This window comes from Elgaria multicarinata, chromosome 13 (assembly GCF_023053635.1).
Source record: "Elgaria multicarinata webbii isolate HBS135686 ecotype San Diego chromosome 13, rElgMul1.1.pri, whole genome shotgun sequence".
Classification (NCBI taxonomy): domain Eukaryota; kingdom Metazoa; phylum Chordata; class Lepidosauria; order Squamata; family Anguidae; genus Elgaria; species Elgaria multicarinata.
In genome coordinates this window covers 33,009,320-33,032,609 of record NC_086183.1, presented here as the reverse complement: position 1 = coordinate 33,032,609, position 23,290 = coordinate 33,009,320, and the positions used below count along the sequence as shown (strand labels likewise).

General features: G+C 47.9%; 1 protein-coding gene across 1 annotated transcript; it reads left to right on the top strand.

The window, feature by feature from the left end:
- The first annotated feature begins 9,108 nt into the window (after window positions 1-9,108).
- Window positions 9,109-18,297, top strand: LOC134407822 (ras-related protein ORAB-1-like). Its single transcript, XM_063139770.1, has 5 exons — window positions 9,109-9,318; window positions 12,678-12,773; window positions 13,759-13,854; window positions 15,333-15,464; window positions 18,029-18,297. The coding sequence occupies exons 1-5, from the start codon at window positions 9,109-9,111 to the stop codon at window positions 18,248-18,250; spliced, it is 756 nt and encodes a 251-aa protein (XP_062995840.1). The 3' UTR covers window positions 18,251-18,297.
- Window positions 18,298-23,290: the final 4,993 nt, after the last annotated feature.

The following is a 23,290-nucleotide window of genomic DNA, read 5'->3' as shown; positions in this document are numbered from 1 at the left end:
ACAAATCCGGCTCCTCATCCGAGGCGGAGGCAATTGCAAAGAGTATGGGATCCAGTCAGATCTCACCTCTATTCCAAATACTTCCAAAAGAGATGCAGTTAGAGAAGGCCTCCGTTTAATCAAGATTGCCCTGTGATGATGATGGGTCCGGTCCGAGAACCTGTGGCCTTCCTGTCTCATGTACTGGAATGCACATCAAGCTTATATGTGTTTTTAAAAAGAAGGGTGCAGAGAACAACATGGCAGTTCTCTCCTCCCCATTTGTTACATGCAGAGAAAGGACATCAGCATCCTGACACTGAAGAGGAACTTCTGGGTGTCTTGTGCAAAGTTTTTTAAAACACGCCTGGGGCACGGCATGATTACTTGTTTGGAGAAGCCCTCCTGAACCTGGGGCGGGGGGGTGCTGATACTTTCGCAACTTCTCACTGATTAGTCATCGTTATCTCCCCTCCCCAACCCCACCCCTGTTTTAAAACTATGTCCCCAAAAGAAATCAGGGGCAGCAAAATTAAACGCTGCTGTCGCCAAGCAGAAAACGAAAAGTCGCAATTTGGGGGTAGATTCACAATACTGTGGATCCAATGCAAAATTAAAAAGGGAAGACGTTTCCAAATCAATGCGTTGCTGTTCAATACCTCCTTGCGATGTATCTTACGTACTTCAGCCTCACGTTCAGTCATTATAAATCCATAGAGAAGATCCACAAAGTTAAAGTTCATTTCAAATACTTTGCCCTGTTTTATTTATTTATTAATTTATTTAAGGATTTTTATGCCGCCATTCAGCCAAAAAAGGCTCTCACGGCGGCTTACAAAAGTATTTCTTGACAGTCCCTGCCCACAGGCTTACAATCTAAAAGACATGACACAAAAGGAAAGGGGATTGGGAGGGAGGAGGAGGAGGAGAGGGAAAAGGAAAGCAAACTCAGGCACTACAATCTTAGTTGCAAAATTCAGCAGTTACAGGTGACAGCAGGAGGGAGGGGGCTCTCAGCTGGAGCTGGACCCAGGCACGATGGAGAGGTGCCTGGCTGCTGCTTCCTCCCTCACTGGTGGCCTCTGCAGAGACAGTTGGTAGCAGGAGGGAGGGGGCTCTCAGCTGGAGCTGGACCCAGGCACGGTGGAGAGGTGCCTGGCTGCTGCTTCCTCCCTCACTGGTGGCCTCTGCAGAGACAGTTGGTAGCAGGAGGGAGGGGGCTCTCAGCTGGAGCTGGACCCAAGCACGATGGAGAGGTGTCTGGCTGCTGCTTCCTCCCTCACTGGTGGCCTCTGCAGAGACAGTTGGTAGCAGGAGGGAGGGGGCTCTCAGCTGGAGCTGGACCCAGGCATGGTGGAAAAGTAAAATAAAAGTTTTACCCCTCCTCCCCACTTTCCTGCCCCACCCCTTACAATGGCACTTTGGCACCGCAAGGCGCCTTCTTCCCGCACTTATTATTGTTATTATTTATTTATTTAGAATATTTATATACCGCGCCCCATTGAAGATTTCGGAGCGGTGTACAAGACAAAATGAAAATAAAAACAGAATAGAACGCTTAAAACAGATTTTAAAAGAAGCAAATAACAGTGACTCATGGCTGGGCATTAAGGAAAGGCTTCCTGGAATAATGATGTTTTCAGGAGGCGCCGAAAGGAGTACAAAGTTGGCGCCTGCCTGACCTCCAGAGGCAGGGAATTCCACAGGAGGGGAGCCACCATGCTGAAGGCTCTGCCCCTGGTGGGCTCCAATCGGAGGATGGATCTATGTGGGACCACCAGGAGCAGACCCTCAGATGACCTCAGTGACCGGGCAGGTTGGTAGGGGAGAAGGCTCTCTCTCTCTCTCTCAGGTATCCTGGTCCCAAGTTGTTTAGGGCTTTGTACACCAGTACAAGAACCTTAAACCTGGCCTGGTAGCGAATAGGCAGTCAGTGCGGTTCCCTCAGCAGAGGAGTTCCATGCTGGAAAGGGGCAGCTCCAGACAACAGCCGAGCTGCAGCATTCTGCACTAGCTCCAGCTTCCGGAGCAGCTTCAAGGGCAGCCCCACATAGAGCACATTGCAGTAATCCAGCCTTGAGGTTACCAATGCCTGTACCACCGTGGCCAAGTCATCCCTGTCCAGGAAAGGCCGTAGTTGGTGAACCAGCCAAAGCTAGTAAAAGACACCAGCAGCTACACAGGAAGGAACGCAAGTGCAAACTTCCCCCTCTTTAAAAGTTTTTTAAAACTGGGGGGGAGGAGGAAAATGGCAGCCAGAGGATGACACTGGACACTTTCTTGCGATATGGCTGCAAGAAAGGCAAATGCTATTTTGGGCTGCATTAATAGAAGTATAGCTTCCAAATCGCGTGAGGTACTGGTTCCTCTCTATTCGGCCCAGGTCAGGCCGCATCTAGAGTATTGCATCCAGTTCTGGGCTCCACACTTCAAGAAGGATGCAGACAAGCTGGAGCGTGTTCAGAGGAGGGCAACCAGGATGATCAGGGGTCTGGAAACAAAGCCCTATGAAGAGAGACTGAAAGAACTGGGCATGTTTAGCCTGGAGAAGAGAAGATCAAGGGGAGACATGAGAGCACTCTTCAAGTACTTGAAAGGTTGTCACACAGAAGAGGGCCAGGATCTCTTCTCCATCCTCCCAGAGTGCAGGACACAGAATAACGGGCTCAAGTTACAGGAAGCCAGATTCCAGCTGGACATCAGGAAAAACTTCCTGACTGTTAGAGCAGCACAACAATGGAACCAGTTACCTAGGGAGGTTGTGGGCTCTCCCACACTAGAGGCCTTTAAGAGGCAGCTGGACAGCTACCTGTCAGGTGTGCTTTAGGGTGGATTCCTGCACTAAGCGGGGGGTTGGACTCAATGGCCTTGTAGGCCCCTTCCAACTCAGTGATTCTATGATTCTATGTCACGAGGAGAGGGGGCGGGACTTGGGGCAAACCACCTCTACTCCCTCTGGCTGACCGTTCCGCCTCCCTTATTTCTTTTTATTTTTATTACTTGTATCTGCGCAGCTGCAGAGATACAGATAATACTTTTTAAAGAAAAGTAGGCGGAGGAATGGCCCCGTTCCTCTCCTCTCCCCCCATTTTTATTTTACTTTTACAGAGGTGTGGGGCTGCCCCCTTCCCTGTCCAGCCCATGGCAACCAATCGGGGTGCGCCATGGGCTCCGCTGCCCAAAACATCAGGTTAAGTGCCTGACTTTTTGGGAGTGGGGTTTGCCCCGGATGGCTTCGCAGTGGAGGCTGCATCACGTAGATGACGTGTCGCTGCTGTGAAGCCACCCTGGGGCAAACCCTTCGTGTAGACAAGCCCCTGGTATTTCTGCAGCAGTGCATTGTAGCAGGCCAGAGTATTTATCTGCCAGCCCAGGATTCTATTCCAACCGACCGGGGGTGGCTCTGCAGGATCTCTGGCAAAGCAAGCTCCGTCTCGTCACTCACGGCCTGATCCTTTAACTGGACACGGTGCCGGGGATTGGATCTGGAACCTTCTGCATGCAACGCAGCGTCTATGCCCAGCACAGGCTAAAGGCTCCAATGTCAGTAGGGCTGTAAATCCACTCTGGGCTTTAGTCAGAACTCTAAGAGGCTGAACCTGTTTTGGGTATTGAGTTCGGAACCTTGGGTGGCTCCTTTAGAGTTGGGACTGAAACCCAGGAGGGATTCACGGCCCCACTGAAGTCGGAGCCACCAGCCTCCACTGAGCTACGGGCCCCTCCCTTTCTTTCCTTAATGGTTTTGCTTCCCTCTTTCCCCTCTGATGCTCCCATGCTGTTCTTGGTCTCCTGCCCGCACTTATGCAGGATTAGTGCGCTGATCTTTGGCAGGCTTAGCTTAGGCATTTTAAAACAGGGACATGAAAATTATTAAATATACATAGGGGTAGCTCTGGCCTCTATCCATGCCATGCTGAGTTGTGCAAAAAAAAAAAGGGGGGGTGGATGAGGAAGAAAATCTAGCAGGTAGGGATTTATTTTATTTTATCGCTTCAAAGCAGCTGTGGCGGAAGAAGGAACACCAGTATAACCAGTTGGAGAGCCACACAAGGGGCAAACATCGTGGGAAAGGCAGCACCTCTTTCGTGTAGTATTATAGAATAAATAAATAAATTCTGCTCTTGACTTTGCCCCCAAGCGCCAACACAAACGGCAGTGGAGGCTGGTGACTCCAATTTCGTTGGGGCTGTGGATCCGTTCTGGGTTTTAGTCAGAACCAGACAGCACTCTCACGGAGCTCTCCAAGGTGATGAACCCTATTCCTCCATATCAGTTCAGCACCTTGGACAGTTTCTTTAGAGTGCTGCTTGGAATCTAGAGCAAATCCACCACCCTGGTGACCTCGGAGCCACCAGGCTCCACTAGATCCTTTAGAGTTTGGGCTGGTTCAGACTGAAACCCAGAGTGGATTCACTGCCCCACCGAGTTGCCTGCCTCCGCTGCCCCCTGGTCATAGAATCATAGAATAGCAGAGTTGGAAGGGGCCTACAAGGCCATCGAGTCCAACCCCCTGCTCAATGCAGGAATCCACCCTAAAGCATCCCTGACAGGTGGCTGTCCAGCTGCCTCTTGAAGGCCTCTAGGGTGGGAGAGCCCACCACCTCCCTCGGTCACTGGTTCCATTGTCGTACTGCTCTAACAGTCAGGAATTTTTTCCTGATGTCCAGCCGGGACATTAACTGCTGCCTAAGCAAACGCTTTTATCTGTAAAGAACTCCACACTGAGTTGGTGGTCAGCATGGGATGTGGGATGAATGGTGGGCCGCACAAGCTATTCGTGGTAATTTCTGTTATGAATAATGCAAGAATCCGTTGGTGCGGGTAGACATTTTCTTGGTTTCTGGGGGAACAGCTCAGCAAATGACCGAGGATTCTGCAAAACCAGGCGAGATTCCTCGCATCTGGGCCCATCCCAGAACTTTGTCCCATTAAGAGGCCAAAAGATATCCCCCCACTGCCCCAGCATTTCTGGAAAGCTATATACAGCACAATGAATTTTTGATGACACCATTAGCAGACATTTATCCAGAGTCCCTCTTTTGTTCTCTAGTAGTGAATATGGCCACAGCACTGAATCCAAGTCAGGGGACCAAAAACTGAGAAAGCCTGCATCGTACCAAGCAATGTCTCTGTGGCCAAATTATCAGGAACTGCACCTCTCAAATACCATCCTGCAACATAGGAAGCAGCCTTATAGTGAGTCAGACCATCAGTCCATCTAGACCAGTATTGTCAACATTGACTGGCAGCATCACTCATAGAATCATAGAGTTGGAAGGGGCCTACAAGGCCATCGAGTCCAACCCCCTGCTCAATGCAGGAATCCACCCTAAAGCATCCCTGACAGGTGGTTGTCCAGCTGCCTCCCAAAGGCCTCTACGGTGGGAGAGCTTACGACCTCCCTAGGTAACTGATTCCATTGTCGTACTGCTCTAACAGTCAGGAAGTTTTTCCTGATGTCCAGCTGGAATCTGGCTTCCTGTAACTTGAGCCCGTTATTCCGTGTCCTGCACACTGGGAGGATCGAGAAGAGATCCTGGCCCTCCTCTGTGTGACAACCTTTCAAGTCTTTGAAGAGTGCTCTCATGTCTCCCCTCAATCTTCTCTTCTCCAGGCTAAACATGCCCAGTTCTTCCCGTCTCTCCTCACAGGGCTTCATTTCCAGACCCCTGATCATCTCCAGGGTTTCAGGCAGAATTCTTTCCTTAGCCCTACCTGGAGTTGCCGGGCATCGAACCCAGGGCCTTCTGCTTGCAAAGCCTGCGCTCTACTGCTGAGCTACAGTCCTACTGTATATACTATATACTTATTCACCAGTTAAGAGATATTTAAAGTTCCAACTACAAGATCCCACCTTTGTATTCTGTATCCATGACTTTAGCTTGTCTGCCACTCCCTGCTTCTCTACTCAAAAAGAATCGCCGATACGCCGGCATTGAAATCCCACCCTCTTAGCATCCGTGGCTAAAGAGGATGAGAACCCTGATAAGTCGTCTTGATGATGTGCTAGCCACCCACACACCCTGCTGGCCCAACCCAGTGACCCCCCACATCTCTCCTGCAGGGATCCTCCTGCCTCCTTTGCAGATCCAGCCCTCCCCGCTGCAAGATGAAAAGATCCCAGCCGGCCACGCCTCTCCCATCCCAGCCAATCCTCTGCATCATCGGATGACGTCATCTCCCACAGCTGGCCAATGGTGGAGCCCCCAGCTGGGAGCATCTTTGCTGCAAGACAGGAGGGCTGGGGAGGGAGAGGACCAGCTGCTGAGCAAACTGGGGGAGGGGGCCCAGGGTGGACAGCTCCTTTGTTTCTTCCCTCGGAGGCTGCGATCATGGTGATCTGGGATCCTTCTGGGCCCCTCTTTAGGCACGGCTGGCTTTGGGGTTCCAGGCCTTGATGCCAGCTGGTGGGAGATGATCCACGCTGCTGCTCCACCTGCATGGGACCTCAGCCCACCCTCTCTCCTGGCTTCCAGAGGGATCAGTCCCCCCCAGATTCCTCGAAGACAGACACTCTCCCCATCCTCTCGCTTTGCAGAGCAAGTCGCTCCGAATTGGACAGCACCTGCTCCTACTCAGGAAAGACTGGATTAAAGGCACAGAGCAAGGCAGGTACCTTAAGCCCTCTTTTCAACCTTCATCTCAGCATCATAGATCCCCCACCTTGTTCTAAAGCAGGAAGAGAAACGGAGATGGGAGGAGGGAGGGGGCTGGAGGCAGGAAGGGGATGGAGTTTCCTCATTCTTAAAACGGGCTGGAATTTCACGAAGAAGAATGCAGAATGAACGGGGAGACCATTTTACTGCATCGCTTCCAGCTGGTGGGGGCGAGGACCGCTAAAGGCATGCAGAATTAAGGGAGCAAGTTCTGTTGAGCCAAGTTTTATTTTACACATTGCTGTCACCTTGCTTGGGGGGAGGGCAATTTCAAGGGCTGGGGTGGGATCAGAAATAACTAAAATCCCTCCTGCAAATCCATATTCCGATACTGCATATGAATTGCAAATATCCACTGAAGCACTCCCTAGGGCTCAGAGGGGTGTTGCTACCAAATCCCTCTGCCGAATGCATCCCCAAAGTTGAAAAATCTCCAACGTGACCGAAAATCGGCCCTTTACATCAAAATGGAGGGAGGTTTTGCCTTTCAGACCTAAAAATTGTGGAGTCAGGATTTCCCTCATTATTATAAACTGCAAACTTGCCAGGATTCATTTCCCCCAGCTGATGTAGAAGATAGAATTTAGGCTTCATCATCTCTACATTGCATTTTAGCAGCTATTTGCACAACCTAAAGGAAAGAGTAACTCTGTAGTTAAATATGTAAACAGCAGCTGCTAGTCTGTAAGTGCAAAAATGCAAGAGTACAATTATTACTTTGTGCATATCTAAAGGAAACTAGTTTGATGGTTTCTCCTCTCCTCGGGGAAGGTTCTCCCTGGGAACTGTAGTTCTGTGATGGGACTGGGGGGGTGGGGTAATTAGGATCTCTACCAGAGCATTCTGAGTACTAAACTACAGTTCCCGGGATCCTTTGGGAGAAGCCATGACAGTTAAGCCATTATGAGACCAATGTGTGGAGATGCCTTTAGGAACCAATTTACTGTGGCAGGAGGTCTCGTAGGTATCGGAAGCACGAAGTAGACTGGATGGGGCGTAATTTGAGCCTGGGATGATATTGGAATATGTTTAGATTCTTCTTCACCTTTACTAGGGTGACCATATGAAAAGGAAGACAGGGTTCCTGTTTCTTTAACAGTTGAATAATAAAGCGAATTTCAGCAGGTGTCATTTGTATGCATGTTGCACCTGGTGAAATTCCCTCTCCATCACAACAGTTAAAGCTGCAGGAGCCCTGCCCTCTTGACCAGATACAAAAGAGGGCACTGCTCCTGTAGCTTTAACTGTTGTGATGAAGAGAGAATTTCACCAGGTGCAGCATGCGTAAAAATGACACCTGCTGAAATTCACTTTATTATTCAACTGTTAAAGATACAGGAGCCCTGTTCTCCTTTTCATATGGTCACCCTACCTTTACTTCACATCTGCAGAGTTGCCTTTCCCTCATCATAGCCAGAGCCCTTCACATCTGGAAGAAATTAAGGGAATGGCTTCATGGGTCTAACCAAGCACTAAAAACTCGCATTTTAAAAATTAAACGATTGGGGTAGCTTTTAAATGTTGAGTTTGTTCTGACTCTATACTGTTAGCCTCACCCTACCCAGTGCCTATTTACACTTCCCTGTGCCTGTTTGCATTCTCTTTCCCTCCTTATTGTTTACTACAACTTTATTAGATTGTAAGCCTATGCGGCAGGGTCTTGCTATTTACTGTGTAATCTGTACAGCACCATGTACACTGATGGTGCTATATAAATAAATAAATAATAATAATAATAATAATAATAATAATAGTAAAGGCACTGGTGGATCGACCACATTAACAAGTGTAGAACCAAACATAATGTAACATATTCATCACCCACTCAATGCGAGAGCACGAAAGATGTCCTAAATATGATGCCCAGCCAAGATCAGATACATTTCCCTTTTCGTAGCAAGAACGACCCGATGCGTGTGACAAACATTATATCAGGCCTGAGAATTGGGCTGGAATTAGAAAAATAATAGTTGAAAAAAGTTCGCAATTCATTTTTAAAGGCCTTACACTCAACCATTGCCTTCTTTTGGAACTCTGAAATACTTGTTCCTGGGTTTCCCCCATTCCTTAAATGCATTTTTTTAAAAACTTGAAAGCTGAAAATTCTGTACACAATTATTCTTATTTATCCAAAAGGCAGACAGAATCCAGGACCCTGCAACACCCTCCATACACCTCGTCTTTCTGCCATCTCAAAGTAGCAGGACACGTGGGCTGTCCGCATGTCTGCTTGCTAACATGTCAACCATCAGCCCTGAATAGTGAGTATTAACGACAGGGGGAAGAACCCTCCTTGGTAATGGGTTACCTGCACAGCAACAAGGCAATGCCAAGTAAAGGGTTTTTTTTTGGGGGGGGGGTGTTAAATGGGATGTTCCTTTTTAAGTCATTTCAAGTTGAGCATTGGGTTTTGGATACCCACCAGAGAGGGAATTCAGCCATTGATCAGTCAACCAGTGGCGTCACAGAAGCTATGGGTATCCACCTTCTACCTGTAACTAAATTTCTCCCCTCTCTGCTTAAGAAAAAAAATCAATCTGTGCCTCCGTCCAAACCAAGACATTTTAGTTGCTCATCAAAGTGTATTTCTCTTTCCTTCCTCAACAACAGCGACTACTTATTTAAGCTGCTGCTGATTGGAGATTCTGGAGTTGGAAAGTCATGCCTCCTGCTCCGTTTTGCGGTAAGCACTCGCGGTGCCGGCTTCAAATGCCTGGGTCAGCTTCTGTTAAAACCACAGAAACTGAGAAGGCAAGCAGGGCCCAGCCTCATTGTCAGTGTCAGGGCTGGCGACAAAGGAGAGGGCCTTGTCAGTGGTGGCCCCCTGACTCTGGAATGAGATCGCCACTGAGGCCCACCGGGCACCAACACCTTCCTTCTTTTGATTGCCCTCTATTCCCAGGTGTTTAATGACGGGGCATTTATGCTAGTCATCTAAAGAGGTCTAGTATTTTATTGAAACTGTTATTAGCTGTCTAAATTGTTTTAAATTTTGGATATTTAATTTTTTTATGCTGTATTTATTTTATTGTCGCATGGATTATTGTAAACCACCCAGAGAGCTTCAGCTATTGGGCAGTATAGAAATGAAATAAATAATAACAATAATAGTCTCAGGGCATCTAGAGGTAAAGAATATTGTAGAATTTGAAAAGGGGCAGCTACAATGATTAAGGGGCTGGAACAACTCCCCTATGAGGAAAGGTTACAACAGCCAGGATAGAGAAAAAGCAAGAGAGGGGAGATGTACAGAATTATGCATGGCGTGAAGAAAGTGGATAAGGAGACATTTCCCCCCCCTTTTCTCAACACCCCATGAAGCTGATTGGTGGGAGAGCCAGGAGAGATAAAAAGGAAGTACTTCCATCATACAGCAAATACTTAAACTATGGAACTCACTACCACAAGATGTAATGATGGTCACCAATCTGGATGGCTTTAAAGGAGGATTGGACAAATTCTTGGAGAAGAAAGCTATCAATGGCTATTTCTGACAGCCATATGCTACCTCCACTCTCAGAGGCAGTATGCCTAGGTACACCAGAGGTTGGGGAACATGACCAGCAGGGTGCCTGTCACACTTGTGTGTATCTCTTCTGGGTTTCCCCAAGGCAGCTGGTTATCGACTGTGTGAACTCAATGCGGGCCAAGATGAAAAGGTTGCAGCTCAGTAGTGGAACTGCGTGGTTTGCATGCAGATGATCCTGCCATCCCCAGACAGGGTTGAGAACACTCCTGCCTGAAGCCTTCGAGAGCAGTGGCCAATCAGTGTTCATAGAATCATAGAATAGCAGAGTTGGAAGGGGCCTACAAGGCCATCGAGTCCAACCCCCTGCTCAATGCAGGAATCCACCCTAAAGCATCCCTGACAGATGGTTGTCCAGCTGCCTCTTGAAGGCCTCTAGGGTGGGAGAACCCACAACCTCCCTAGGTAACTGATTCCATTGTCGTACTGCTCCAACAGTCAGGAAGTTTTTCCTGATGTCCAGCTGGAATCTGGCTTCCTGTCCATTGAGCCCATTATTCCGTGTCCTGCGCTCTGGGAGGATCGAGAAGAGATCCTGGCCCTCCTCTGCGTGACAACCTTTTAAGTATTTGAAGAGTGCTCTCATGTCTCCCATCCATCTTCTCTTCTCCAGGCTAAACAGGCCCAGTTCTTTCAGTCTCTCTTTATAGGGCGTTGTTTCCAGACCCCTGATCATCCTGGTTGCCTTTAAACCAGTGGTTCCCAAAGTGGGTGGTACTGCCCCTTGGGGGTGGTGGGGTTGCATAGGGGGGCGTTAAGAGGCAAGGGGGCGGCAGGGGTGCGTTCGAGGTGGTCTGTTCCAAGAAGCGCCTCTCCAAAAGGTCTTAAAATCCAGGCACATTTTTATGGGAGAAAGTAGTTTGGTCCCAAGCCATATAGGGGAAGAATCCACACGTGTATTAATACTGTTTAAGAAGAGTCCTTTTAACGGTGAATTGAAATGTTTCAAAAGTATCAAAATGCTAATGAAGAGACATACCCTGCTTGGTGTGCCCTGCCACGCCAGCTGCAAAACAGAGGCATTTGCTCTCTTTTCCCTCTCTCCCTTGGCAAGTGCGTCCCATTGAAAGGGTCCAGTTGAGCTACAAAATGACATTGAGCTGAAGCCAAAGTTTAAGAAATCGTACCAGGAGTTTTGGTTACAGAAGGAAATTTCTGGTCGCTCTCCTGCACTATGGAGAGTGGTTCAGAAGCTCCTGGTTGCATTTCCAACATCATATTTGATGGAACGTGGTTTTAGTGTGGTCTGCCAACTTCTCTCCAAGCAAAGAAATCGACTCCAGGTTACTAAACGTGGTGATTTAAGACTCATGTTAAGTGACTTTAAACCAGACATTGGAAAACTGGCATCACTTCATCAAGCCCATCCATCACATTAAGAATTTACAGAAAAGTGAGGTACTCTACCCTAGTTACTAAATGTGGTATCTAATATTCTTGCTAAATGACTATCAGACTTTGGAAAGATGATATCACTGGATCAAGTTCATCAATTATGTTTTATTGAATAAACTAAAAAAAGTAATTGGATTTTGAATAAATATTTAATTAATTGTTACTGTTTGAATTTTATTGTTATTATCTTCCTTAGTGGGTCGTTGAAAACCGCTATTCTGAATAATGATTTTTATAGGGGTAGGGTAGGGGGCACAGGGCATGAGTTTGTGGAACCAAGTGGGCAGTGACCTGAAAAAGTTTGGGAACCATTGCCTTAAACCATGGCTTTAATCACTGTGGTTAAGCCAGAAAGCCATGCTGTGTTCAGAAGACACCTTAAACCATGACTTTAACCACAGTGAATAAGGCTTTTTTGCTTTATTCAGAAGACACCTTAAACCATGGCTTTAACCACCATGGTTAAGCCAGAAAGCCAGGCTGTGTTCAGAAGACACCTTAAACCATGGCTTTAACCACCATGGTTAAGCCAGAAAGCCAGGCTGTGTTCAGAAGACACCTTAAACCATGGCTTTAACCACCGTGGTTAAGCCAGAAAGCCAGGCTGTGTTCAGAAGACACCTTAAACCATGGCTTTAACCACCGTGGTTAAGCCAGAAAGCCAGGCTGTGTTCAGAAGACACCTTAAACCATGGCTTTAACCACAGTGAATTGGTTTAAGGTGTCTTCTGAATGGGGCCATTGTGGACAACCATGGTCTAACTGGGCACAAAGGCAGCTTCCTGTGTTCCTACAAGCATTCGGCCAAACAGCCTCAGTGCTTGTTTACACGGTCAAACTCTAGCACTTTCAAATTGTGATTTGCTCAACTGAGGATTGTGGGGCTTTCAGTGTAGCACTAAGAGCATCATAAAGGTGAAGGAAATGAAATTGGCAATCAAAATGTTGCTTTTAATTTCCAAGAGCTGGCTTTAATTTCCAAGAAAAATTCTGTTGGAATTTTTCAGGGAGGAGCTGCAAATCTCTTCCTCCAGTGCTTTTACTCAGGTCTGCCTCATTTGCTTTGCAGAACTCCACAACTTACACAAATGTTTCTCTTCTCTTCTCTTTTCCTGCTCTAGGACGACACCTATACAGACAGTTACATCAGCACCATTGGGGTGGACTTCAAAATCCGGACCATTGAGTTAGAGGGGAGGACCATTAAGCTGCAAATCGTATGTAAATCCATGGAAAACAGGGTTCCTAGATTCCCTGCCCTTAACTGGATGGAGAATGGGGTGTAGTTGCAGTGACTAGGGAGAAAGGAGGACAGATTTCTAATACCTTGAACAGCTGCATGAAACACGAAATCTCAGCAGGTGCCATTTCTTAGCCCTGCCTGACAAGCTGCACGTATTGAAGTTCTTTCTAAGCATCTATACAAGTATAGAAGCCCTGTTTTCCTATATATCTACTACTGTGGGTGACAATTCAATACAAAGCTTAATTGCTTTCAAATAAGCACTCTGGCCATCCAGTACAGTAATAGCAGGTGAATCTTCCTAGCTTTAAGAATATAAGAAGTGCCATACTGGATCAGACCAAGGGTCCATCTAGTCCAGCACTCTGTTCACACAGTGGCTGGCCAGCCATCGGCCAGGGATAAACAAGGAGGACATGGTGCAATAGCACCCTCCCACCCATGTTCCCCAGCAACTGGTGCACACAGGCTTACTGCCTCGAATACTGGAGATAGCACACAACCCTCAGGGCCAGTAGCCCTTGATAGCCTTCGCCTCCAGGAATTTATCCAACTTCCTTTCAAGCCATCCAAATGGGTGGCCAACACTGCATCTTGTGGTAGCGAGTTCCATAATTTAACTCTGCGCTGTGTGAAGAAGCTCTTCCTTTTATTTGTCCTGGATCTCCCACCCATCAGCTTCATGGGATGACCCCGAGACGCTCCAGCCCCTTCATCATTTTAGTTGCCCTTTTCTGCACTTTTTCCAGCTTTGCTTTGTTAATTTAACATCTGTAGTGGGAGAGGAAACCATTGTCTTGATTTAGGCCTAAGAGAATCAAACTTCCTAGTACATTCTGTTTCAGTTTCACACTGAAGTCTCCTTTTGATATTCCTTTGCTGAAGGTTGATTCACATATCGTAACTCTACCTTGTAGAAGGCAGCTTTAACCGGAAACATACACTTCTTTCCTTCGCAGTGGGACACCGCCGGGCAGGAACGCTTTCGGACGATCACCTCAAGCTATTACCGAGGAGCACATGGCATCATCATTGTATACGACGTGACAGATCAGGTGAGATGAACCGAAGCCGGCTTTCCATTCAAGAAAGGCAGAGGGGAGGCACCAGCTCAGCATTTCTTTCCCCACCCCCTCTGGTGCAACCGTGAACATCGCAGCAAGGGATAAGATCCAGTGCAAGTGTAGCGTAGCGCAAGGCAAGGCAGCTGCCGTAGGTGGCTCATTTGGGGTAACAGTCAAGAAAAGCAAAGGGGAGACTGAAACAAGATGCAGCAATGGCTACTGGTTAAGGCAGTTTTAAAAGGGGATTCAACAGGTTCATGGCGGATATGCTGATCAATGGCCATTTAGTTAGGACAGCCACGTGGAACCTCCATGTGCAAAAGCAGGAAGCCAATGAACAGCAGTTGCTGTGTGGAGCATCATTAGTGGAAGGTCCTGGCCTTCATGCCCTGTTTCTGGCCTTCCCAGGGGCATCTGATGGGCCACCGTGGGAACAGGATGGCGGACTAGATGGACCTTCAGTCTGATCCAGCAGAGCTCTACTAATGGCCAATGAAACACACTCCAATGAGAAGTTTTTTTGCACAAGCCCCGTGTGAAGGGTGACGGCAGCCTTGCAAGGAAAGGAAAGGAACCTCTCGCGCAAGCATTGAGTCATTACTGACTCTTGGAGGGACGCCAGCTTTCGCTGACGTTTTCTTGGCAGGCCTTATAGCGGGGTGGTTTGCCGTTGCCTTTCCTGGCCATTGTTACCTTTCCCCCAGCTAACTGGGTACTCATTTTACCGACCTCGGGAGGATGGAAGGCTGAGTCGACCTGAGCACTAGCTTCCGCTGGGATTGAACTCAGGCCGTGGGGAGAGTTTCAGCTGCAGAAACTGCTGCTTTACCGCTCTACACCACACGGAGCTCATAAGCCTTGCAAATGCATCCACAAAATTTAGCAGCCCGTAACCATTTTTTCCAAGTTAATGCTCCTGTCCCATATTTCACAGTGTTACTGATGAGTAAACTAAAGGAGGAGTGAAATTAACTTTGGATATTTGGAAAGTGTCTCTACCTAAGTAGCTACGAAGATGTTCAAGACAGACACATGGGGTTAGGCAGCCTTATAGCAAGGCAGGTTCAGCAAAGGTTAGGCCAAGGTAGCTCTGCTCCCCAACACTAGGGTGACCCTATGAAAAGGAGGACAGTTGCATAGAAAAGAGAATTTCAGCAGGTGTCATTTGTACATATGGAGAACCTGGTGAAATCCCCTCTTCATCACAACAGTTAAAGTGCAGAAGCTATACTAGAGTGACCAGATTTAAAAGACGGCAGGGCACCTGCAGCTTTAACTGTTGCGATGAAGAGGGAATTTCACCAGATTCTCCATATATACAAATGACACCTGCTGATATTCCCTTTCCGATACAACTGTTAAAGATACAGGAGCCCGGTCCTCCTTTTCATAGGGTCACCCTACCTAACAAGCCCACGCAAACCCGTTTGAACGGCCCGCCTGACCTCCCTCTCCGCTGCGATTTCCAGGATTCATTCAACAACATGCATCTCTGGCTGGAGGAAATCAATCGCTACGCCAGCGAGAACGTCAACAAGTTGATCGTGGGAAACAAAAGTGACCTCACCAGCAAGAAAGCGGTGGACTACACCACGGCCAAGGTGCATACGCAAGAGAAGGGGCGCGTCGCAGCGCTCTTGACACTTAAGTGGCTGAGAAATAGCGGCCTTTCGTGAAAGTAGTTGCACATTTGCTCTCACTGATTCCTCCCTGGCCATCTCACCCATTCTTGAAGCAGATTTTAGATTGGACATTCTTTGAGGCAGGGAACTCTCTTTTGGGCTTACGTTACTCTGCCAGCCGCAGCGTACATCGATGGCACTAGATAAAGCAGCACCTTCCTGTTCTACCTTACAAAGAGAAGTGTCAGAGTCCTTCGTTTACTCTTGTTCTTCTTCGGTTTGCCCACAGTTACAGTTTATTTATTTCGGTCATGGAACAGCACAGCAGAAAACATCATCAGCACTAAAAGCTTCATCCCACGTACCTGTTTCCCTCGAATTATCCCCTACAGCATTAAGCTGTCGCCGTTGTGGTTGTTGCTACCTGGCGGCTAGATCCTTTGCATACCAGGAAATGGAATTAAGGGGGGGAATTTTAAAAATTCATTAAAAAATCAATGGATGACCCAATCCGATTCAAATTTGGTATGCTTAAAGCTCTCCTTAATATCTGCTACTGTGCCAATTTTGATGTCTTTATCTTTAAAGCTTATGCAGATGGAAGCATTTGTTTAATTTTTCTTCAAATCCTGCTCCTGCGCCCCAGCGGCTGCTCGGAAAACAACAAATGATACGCTTGAAAACTAGTAGCAAAATATCGCACTTCTTTTGGTTAACCAGCGCAATTAAAGCAGGATGGATGGGAGTACTTCACAATAAATGCAGATTATAAGATGGAAAACTTCAGAGTACTTCACAATAAACATAGATTATAAGCTGGAAAACTTCGGAGTCCTTTGCACGCAATTCACAGTGATTGCACAGTATAACGCTGGGGTGATAAAGCTCTAATATTAGAAAACCCCGACAAGATGAGTACAATAAAATACATGCATAAAATACATATATAAAAACACAGCAGTCTCAGCCTGAATCTAAAATGTAATAAAACTCCTCAACATCAATTTCCGTTGGCTTATGGCAGCCGCATAGTGACTAAGAAGAGTTGACAGGCTCTAATATTTTATCAATCAGTTTACTGTTGTTGTTTTTGTTTGTATTAAACAACAACTTTTCACCAACTAAAAATTTATTTTATTTATTTATTTATTAAATTTATATGCCGCCCCCATAGCTGAAGCTCTCTGGGCGGTTTACAAAAGTTAAAACCAGTGAACACTAAAAAAGTATACAAAATTTAAAAAAATCAAAAATATAAAAACAACAGTATAAAACAACAGTATCCATTTAAACAACAACAGTGCTGGGGTCCATTAAAAAACAAATGTTCCCCCCCCCCCCCCGGTTAATTGAGTATTGTCACACAGGCCTGCAGGTGCCAAGCACCACCTTTGAGAGGCGCTCCCCTTTTCCTCTCACACAGGAGGGGCCTGCCTCTTCTGAAGTGGCACCTGGCACACCCAAGCTTCGTCTAAAAGCAAAGTATGCCTGCCTCTTGCGTTAGGATTTCTGCTTTTATTCAATGGCAAATTGATTCTAATGATGAACGTACTAACACTCTTAATCAACTAAGGCTTTTTAGAATCAAGCAACAACCCTATTAGCTATCCCAAACATCTCTGAGCAAGGAAAACAGGAAGAAGCTGTCTTTGATATATATATGTGTGTGTATGTGTATGTATATATATATATATATATATATATATATATATATATATATATAAGCAGAGTGGCCTGATTCACCTCCGACAAAGACAGAGATGAATCTGGTCGGGGGGCTGCGGATCGAGGCAAAGCGGTTCACCTCGATCCAGAGCTCCGGATGCAGGTAAGTGGGGGGGAGGCGGACTCACCTGGTGGCAGCGGTGGCGCAGTCCATGCAGCAGCGGTGGAGCCAGGTAAGGGGGCAGGGGGGAGGGGGGCTTACCTGCCTCCATCGCAGGCTTCAACTGAGGCCCTGGCTTGAAGCCGGAAGACGCCGTGGCCTTCTCTTCCAGCTTCAACCGGGGCCTCAATTGAAGCCCTCAACAGACCGTGACGTAGGCAGGTAAGGGGGCAGGGGGGTTGGCTTACCTGCCACCACTGCCGCTGCCATCCATGCGGTGATGGCGGCGGAGCTGGATCTCGTGCCGCAGAGCGGAGTGGGGGATGGGCAGATTGGCCCGAACCGGTTCGGGGGGGTCTGTGTACAGCCATGTATATATTATGCCCAAGAAGAGGGAAGCAAGTTCATTCTTTTACCATCTTCAAAGCATCGCAGGAGAAACAGAAGTAAACACTACCAGAGATTCCAGCAGTAGTTGAAAGCACTGACTAGCCCCTGCCCAAATACAGTTCCTACACTAGTAAAAACACATCCATCAGCAATTCCTGCGATAAAATGTCCAAGCTGCATACATTCTCACACAACTTCCCCCATGTCTGCATTATGTCACATGGGAACGCAGATGTCTGTCTCTCTGTGTGTATGTTAGTCTCCAAAAAAAGTACTTTTGCTGCTGAGTTTTCATCATTGCTTTTTATCTTGACCTCTCTGGATGCAGGAATACTCGGACTCCCTCGGGGTGCCCTTCCTAGAGACGAGTGCTAAAAACGCCACCAACGTCGAACAGGCCTTCCTCACCATGGCGGCAGAGATCAAGAACCGAGTGAGCAGTGGGCCCACCCAGAACGACAGCCACAAGTCCAATCTTCACATCCAGAGTGGCCCATTGAGGCAAGAAGGACCTGGCCAAGGGGAAGACGGGGGCGGGGGCTGCTGTTAAGGGAGCAGTCACCCGCTGAGGAATGGAGTGGAAGGCCCAGCGAGTGCAGAGGGTTAGTGACCCTGGGGCCTGCAGAATGACCAAAGGTAACTGGACCCGCCCCCCCATTCACAGCACTCCTACGTATCTCGATAGACTTGGAATGCACAATGGAACTTCTGCTGGTCAAGTCTGCGTGTGCTCCCCCCCTCCCCATTTCACTGACTTTGGAATCGTAATATCCACTCCTATTCAGCCACCACCTCCTGGCCTGTTTCTCCGGCCCCCACGTCCAGCCCAGTTCCCTGCTCCTGGTAAAGCTCCTATTAAACCAGTGGAACTATGGAACTGCCCAGTCCAACAGCGATCATGTCACAGGTCGGGCGAATCGAGAGTTGCGAAGGAGGTGGGGGCGAGGGAAGAGACCTTCATACCAGTCATTCATCTGGAATTACCATGATCCTCTGGTTCTGCCTTCACACTAACCAATATAGGCTTTGAAATGGGCCCAGCCATCATTCGGAGCATGCGATCCTGTAACGTAAGACTAATTACCAACTCCGCTCAACCCTTCTTTAAAAAAAAAAAAAAAAACAGCCTTTTATTTCATTGTTGAAGGCTGTTAGACAAATAGAAAGGACCCAGGTTTCCTCTCTTCTCTCCACGCTCATGTTTGGATCATCTGCTAGCTCTGGGGGCAGAACTACGCTACGGTCTTACATTGTTTTTACGCCATTTTAACTGCCACAAACGTTGGGAATTGTAGTTTCCAAGTTTCTATTCTCTCGCTTTCCCTTTTCAGCTACTCACCGCTACCACCAACAAAGGACTGCTGAATGCAGGGTTCTCCAGGGTGCCGGAGAGGGAATCCGTTAGGCATGCTGACAAGGGCTTTTTAAAAGGACCATTTCGCACGGCACAGTGGTCAGGGATTCTAATTCCCATGTGTAGCGCATGCTGCTATAACATACCGGTGCGTATGTGTGTGCGAACGCACCTGGTTTGTTGCCTAGAGTTACCTTCCGTGACATTTAGAGAGTGGGAAAATATCTATGCTAGTGGGACGGGCCTTGGAGCTTTCCGTGCGTCTCCCAAGAGAGCCGGTCTGTTGATTGGTGCTCAGTATATGGCTGACCTCATTACAATGTTATAGATCAGGGGTCCCCAACCCCTGGGCCACAGACTGGGACCGGTCTGTAGCCTGTTAGGAACCGGGCCGCGCAGGTGAGCTGTTTTCACACCCCCACCCCTACCCCTACCCCAGCGTACCTGGGCGCAGGGCGCCATCTTGCCTGCCCAGCCGAAGCGAAGCCAGGACACTGGGGTGAGGTGGGGCAGCTTTGGAATGGTGTACCTGGCTGGAAGCCGCTCTGGGAGACCGACTTCACGGTACGCCATTCCGAAGCTGCCCGCCCCAGCATTCTGGCTTCGCTTCGGCTGGGCGCCTACCCAGCCGAAGTGAAACCAGGACGCTGGAGTGGGGGGTAGGGCGGGGGCAGGGCTTCCCAAAACCATCCCCTCAACCCCCCAACCCCCCGTCCGTGGAAAAATTGTCTTCCACGAAACCGGTCCCTGGTGCCAAAAAGGTTGGGGACCGCTGTTATAGATGATTTCTCTCTTCTTGAAGCTCGGCCATTTTGTCCCTGAGAGTTATCTTCTTATTTGTGATGGAATCATTAACTATCTTCAAAGAGGGTTTTTTCCCCCCTTCCAGTGGAGACCAGATTGACTGCTATGCTGTGATGATATGTTCAGACAGAAACATTCCATGTAACTTTTGCCCTAATAGGGTCCCCGTTAAGAAACTTATACTGGATATTTTCTGGCGTCACACCACTTACCCTAATCCTGACAACTTCACCTGAGTTGACAGGAAAGGGCGGGGGGAGTCCCCAGAAAGTTATCCTCCTTCACCTTCGAAACACTGGTGAACATTCCGCACCTACAGGAAGGGACTTTGGCAGGCAGAAGATAAATATCTATGGCTCATCTGGGTCCGGAGTTCTACAGAAAGATGATCCATTTTACTTTTCATACTATCCGTCACCTTTTACATCAGCTAACATAATATGTTTGCATGACTTGAATTTGAACTGCACTTTTTATTTTTTATGACCTGCTCATTTTGTGACTGGTTGTACATTTTGAAAAGCCCTGCAACAATGGATCCCGTCCCCATGCACCCCACCCCCCACCCTGATCCCACCCACCCCATACTTTGGGTGTCTTCAATAAATCATCTTCCTCCTCCTCTTGGCTCTGTCTGGGTTGGGAAGATTGTTTCTTTAGCCCAGTGGTTCCCAAAGTGGGTGGTACTGCCCCCTTGGGGGCGGTGGGATTGCATAGGGGGGTGTTAAGAGGCAAAGGGGCGCTTGAGGTGGTCTTTTCCGAGAAGCACCTCTCCAGAAGGTCTTAAAACCCAGGGACATTTTTATGGGAGAAGGTAGTTTGGTCCCAAGCCATATAGGGGAAGAATCCACACATGTATTAATACCGTTTAAGAAGAGGCCTTTTAACGGTGAATTGAAATGTTTCAAAAGCACCAAAACGTTAATGAAGAGACATACCCTGCTTGGTGTGCCCCGCCATGCTGGCTGCAAAACAGAGGAATTCGCTCTCTTTTTCCTCCCTCCCTCAGCAAGCCTGCAGCGGGTGCTTCCCATTTAAAGGGGCCGTGCGCAGGGGGCACTGGGCATGAGTTTGTGGAACCAAGGGGCGGTTACCTCAAAAAGTTTGGGAACCACTGCTTTAGCCCAAAGAGAAAGGCGAGGGGCTCAGAGGCGTGGGTGGGTGATTCAACCACTAGCGAATCTGTTTACAATTTTATTTATTTATTTATTTATTACATTTTTATACCGCCCAATAGCTGAAGCTCTCTGGGCGGTTCCCAATTGAGTGGTTGGGAGTGCCCTGGGCTACCAGCTGCCCGAGGTGAAAGAGAAGATGTCACCTTTCTCAACTGATCTGTTGAAAGGCCCTCCTGAGGGAGGCAGCCTAGTTTAGTGGACGCGTGGTGAGCCATGTGCCCACACAACTCTCTCTATTCCAGCACATCACCACCATTCCTTCCTCCCCAGCTTCTGCCACAAGTCAGCAGTCTCACTTCGCCTAACAATAGGGCTAGTCCTGCTCCTTTGCCTCCTGGGTGCCTGCCTGCCTGCCAACCACGGCCCGTCTGGTGTCTCTGAGGAACCCACAACCAGGGAACAAAGGCACTGCCTCTCTCTTGCTTTTAGGCCCCACCCACACATGGGTTTCAGCAGGACCAATCCGTCTTTCCCCTTCCCCTCTTCCATTGACACCCCAACATTCATGACTCAGTGGCCCTCAACCACAGATTTCTGGTTTGTTTGTCGCCTTTTTATTGTCTCCGTAAGCTCAATGGCCATCAATATTCTGTACGTCCCGGGACTTCACAGACACCTGAGAGTACCCTTGGGGGTTCCGTTTAATTTTCTTTTAATTTACAGATTTGAATGCTTTTGCATCCCTAGGAAGTTTCAGAGTATGTAGAAACCATACCCTTTTCTTGAGTGGCCGCTTCCGACTTCGAAATTGAGAGCAGCAAACTCAGGTGGCCCTGTGCCTAAGTAGAGCAGGTGAGGCCTGCAACAAAACATTGCACTCTATCCTGGAGTGCAACGTTGGACAACCACCTGTCAGGGATGCTTTAAGGTGGATTCCTGCATTGAGCAGGGGTCTGGACTCGATGGCCTTGTAGGCCCCTTCCAACTCTACTATTCTATGATTCTATCCTCCATCTTAACATGAGGGTTCCTGTTCAGGATTCCAGCCAGCCAGTCCCTCTCATCAGAGCACTCCATTCCTGTTCAGGATTCCAGCCAGCCAGTCCCTCTCATCAAAGCACTCCATTCCTGTTCAGGGTTCCAGCCAGCCATTCCCTCTCATCAGAGCACTCCATTCCTCCACCGGGTTCTGTTTTTCTTTTCCACTTGTCATTCTACATTCTGTAGCCACTGAGCATGTTCAGTTCTCATTGGGCTGGGGTGGGTTTGGTGGGGGTGAGGTGCCCCCCTAGGTGTTTTTAAAAAGACATGTTATACTTCTGCAAATGTTGGGGTTCCTCCAAGCCTCATTTCTCATTGTCTTGGCAACCAAGTCAGCTAGATGAAGGAAAGAAGTCATTGTGCCGGGTACGATTTTAGACTAAGACGCACGTTCTCAAGACATGAGCTTTGCCACACACAGGTTCTAAGGTCAACACTTCTTTATTGAGATGGAAGGCTGGTAAAGATTGTTCTACGAAAGCCCAACAAACACAGAACGGTGATCTCTCCGTCCCCACCAGTACGGTACAGCTAACTAAGAAGAACCTGGGTGTTTATTGAGCAACTCAAATGTTCCATTAACCTGGTACAAAACACACAGAGAGATGAAACAATAATAAACTATGGTTTACCATTACAGGAATAAACCCCAGGGAGCCTTGAGCTCAAACACTCAGGAGCTTTCACATCCATTTTGGATTAAACTCAGTTTAGCATTACATCTGAATCTTAAACTGTGGTTAATCTTAACTAAACTTGGTTGAAATAAATTAACTTCATTGCCCATTGTTTGAACCTGGCTTGTTCCAACAAACCATAGTTAAAAATACCCACAGTGTAGGGTTCCGATGTAACAACGGGCTGCAGTTAATCAAAAACAGAAGTGGCGGCTTCCAATCCCCTCACGGCTGCACAGGAGGAAAAGAGGGAAGGGGGGAACAACCCCCCCCCCCAAGTCTCACTGTGGTTCATTTCCATACGGCCACCACATACATAAGTAAATTTGAAAATCCAGAACTTCGGGCCTAAATTACGTATCTTCCTTCCTGTTGCATCACAGGAAAGAGACCCTGTGAGAACAGCAGCATCAGAAAACAAGGCATTTAAATATTTATAGCCCCGCCTTCCTTCCTTCCCCCTCCCCCCAAATGCAACTACATTCAGAGCTCTCTGTTCACTTGGTTAGGGTGTGCCAGCCTTGCCCACATCTGTCGGTGCATCCTAACCTGAAAGATCTTCAGTAGGCCGTCAGTAGCTTAGCCGCTAGGCCAGC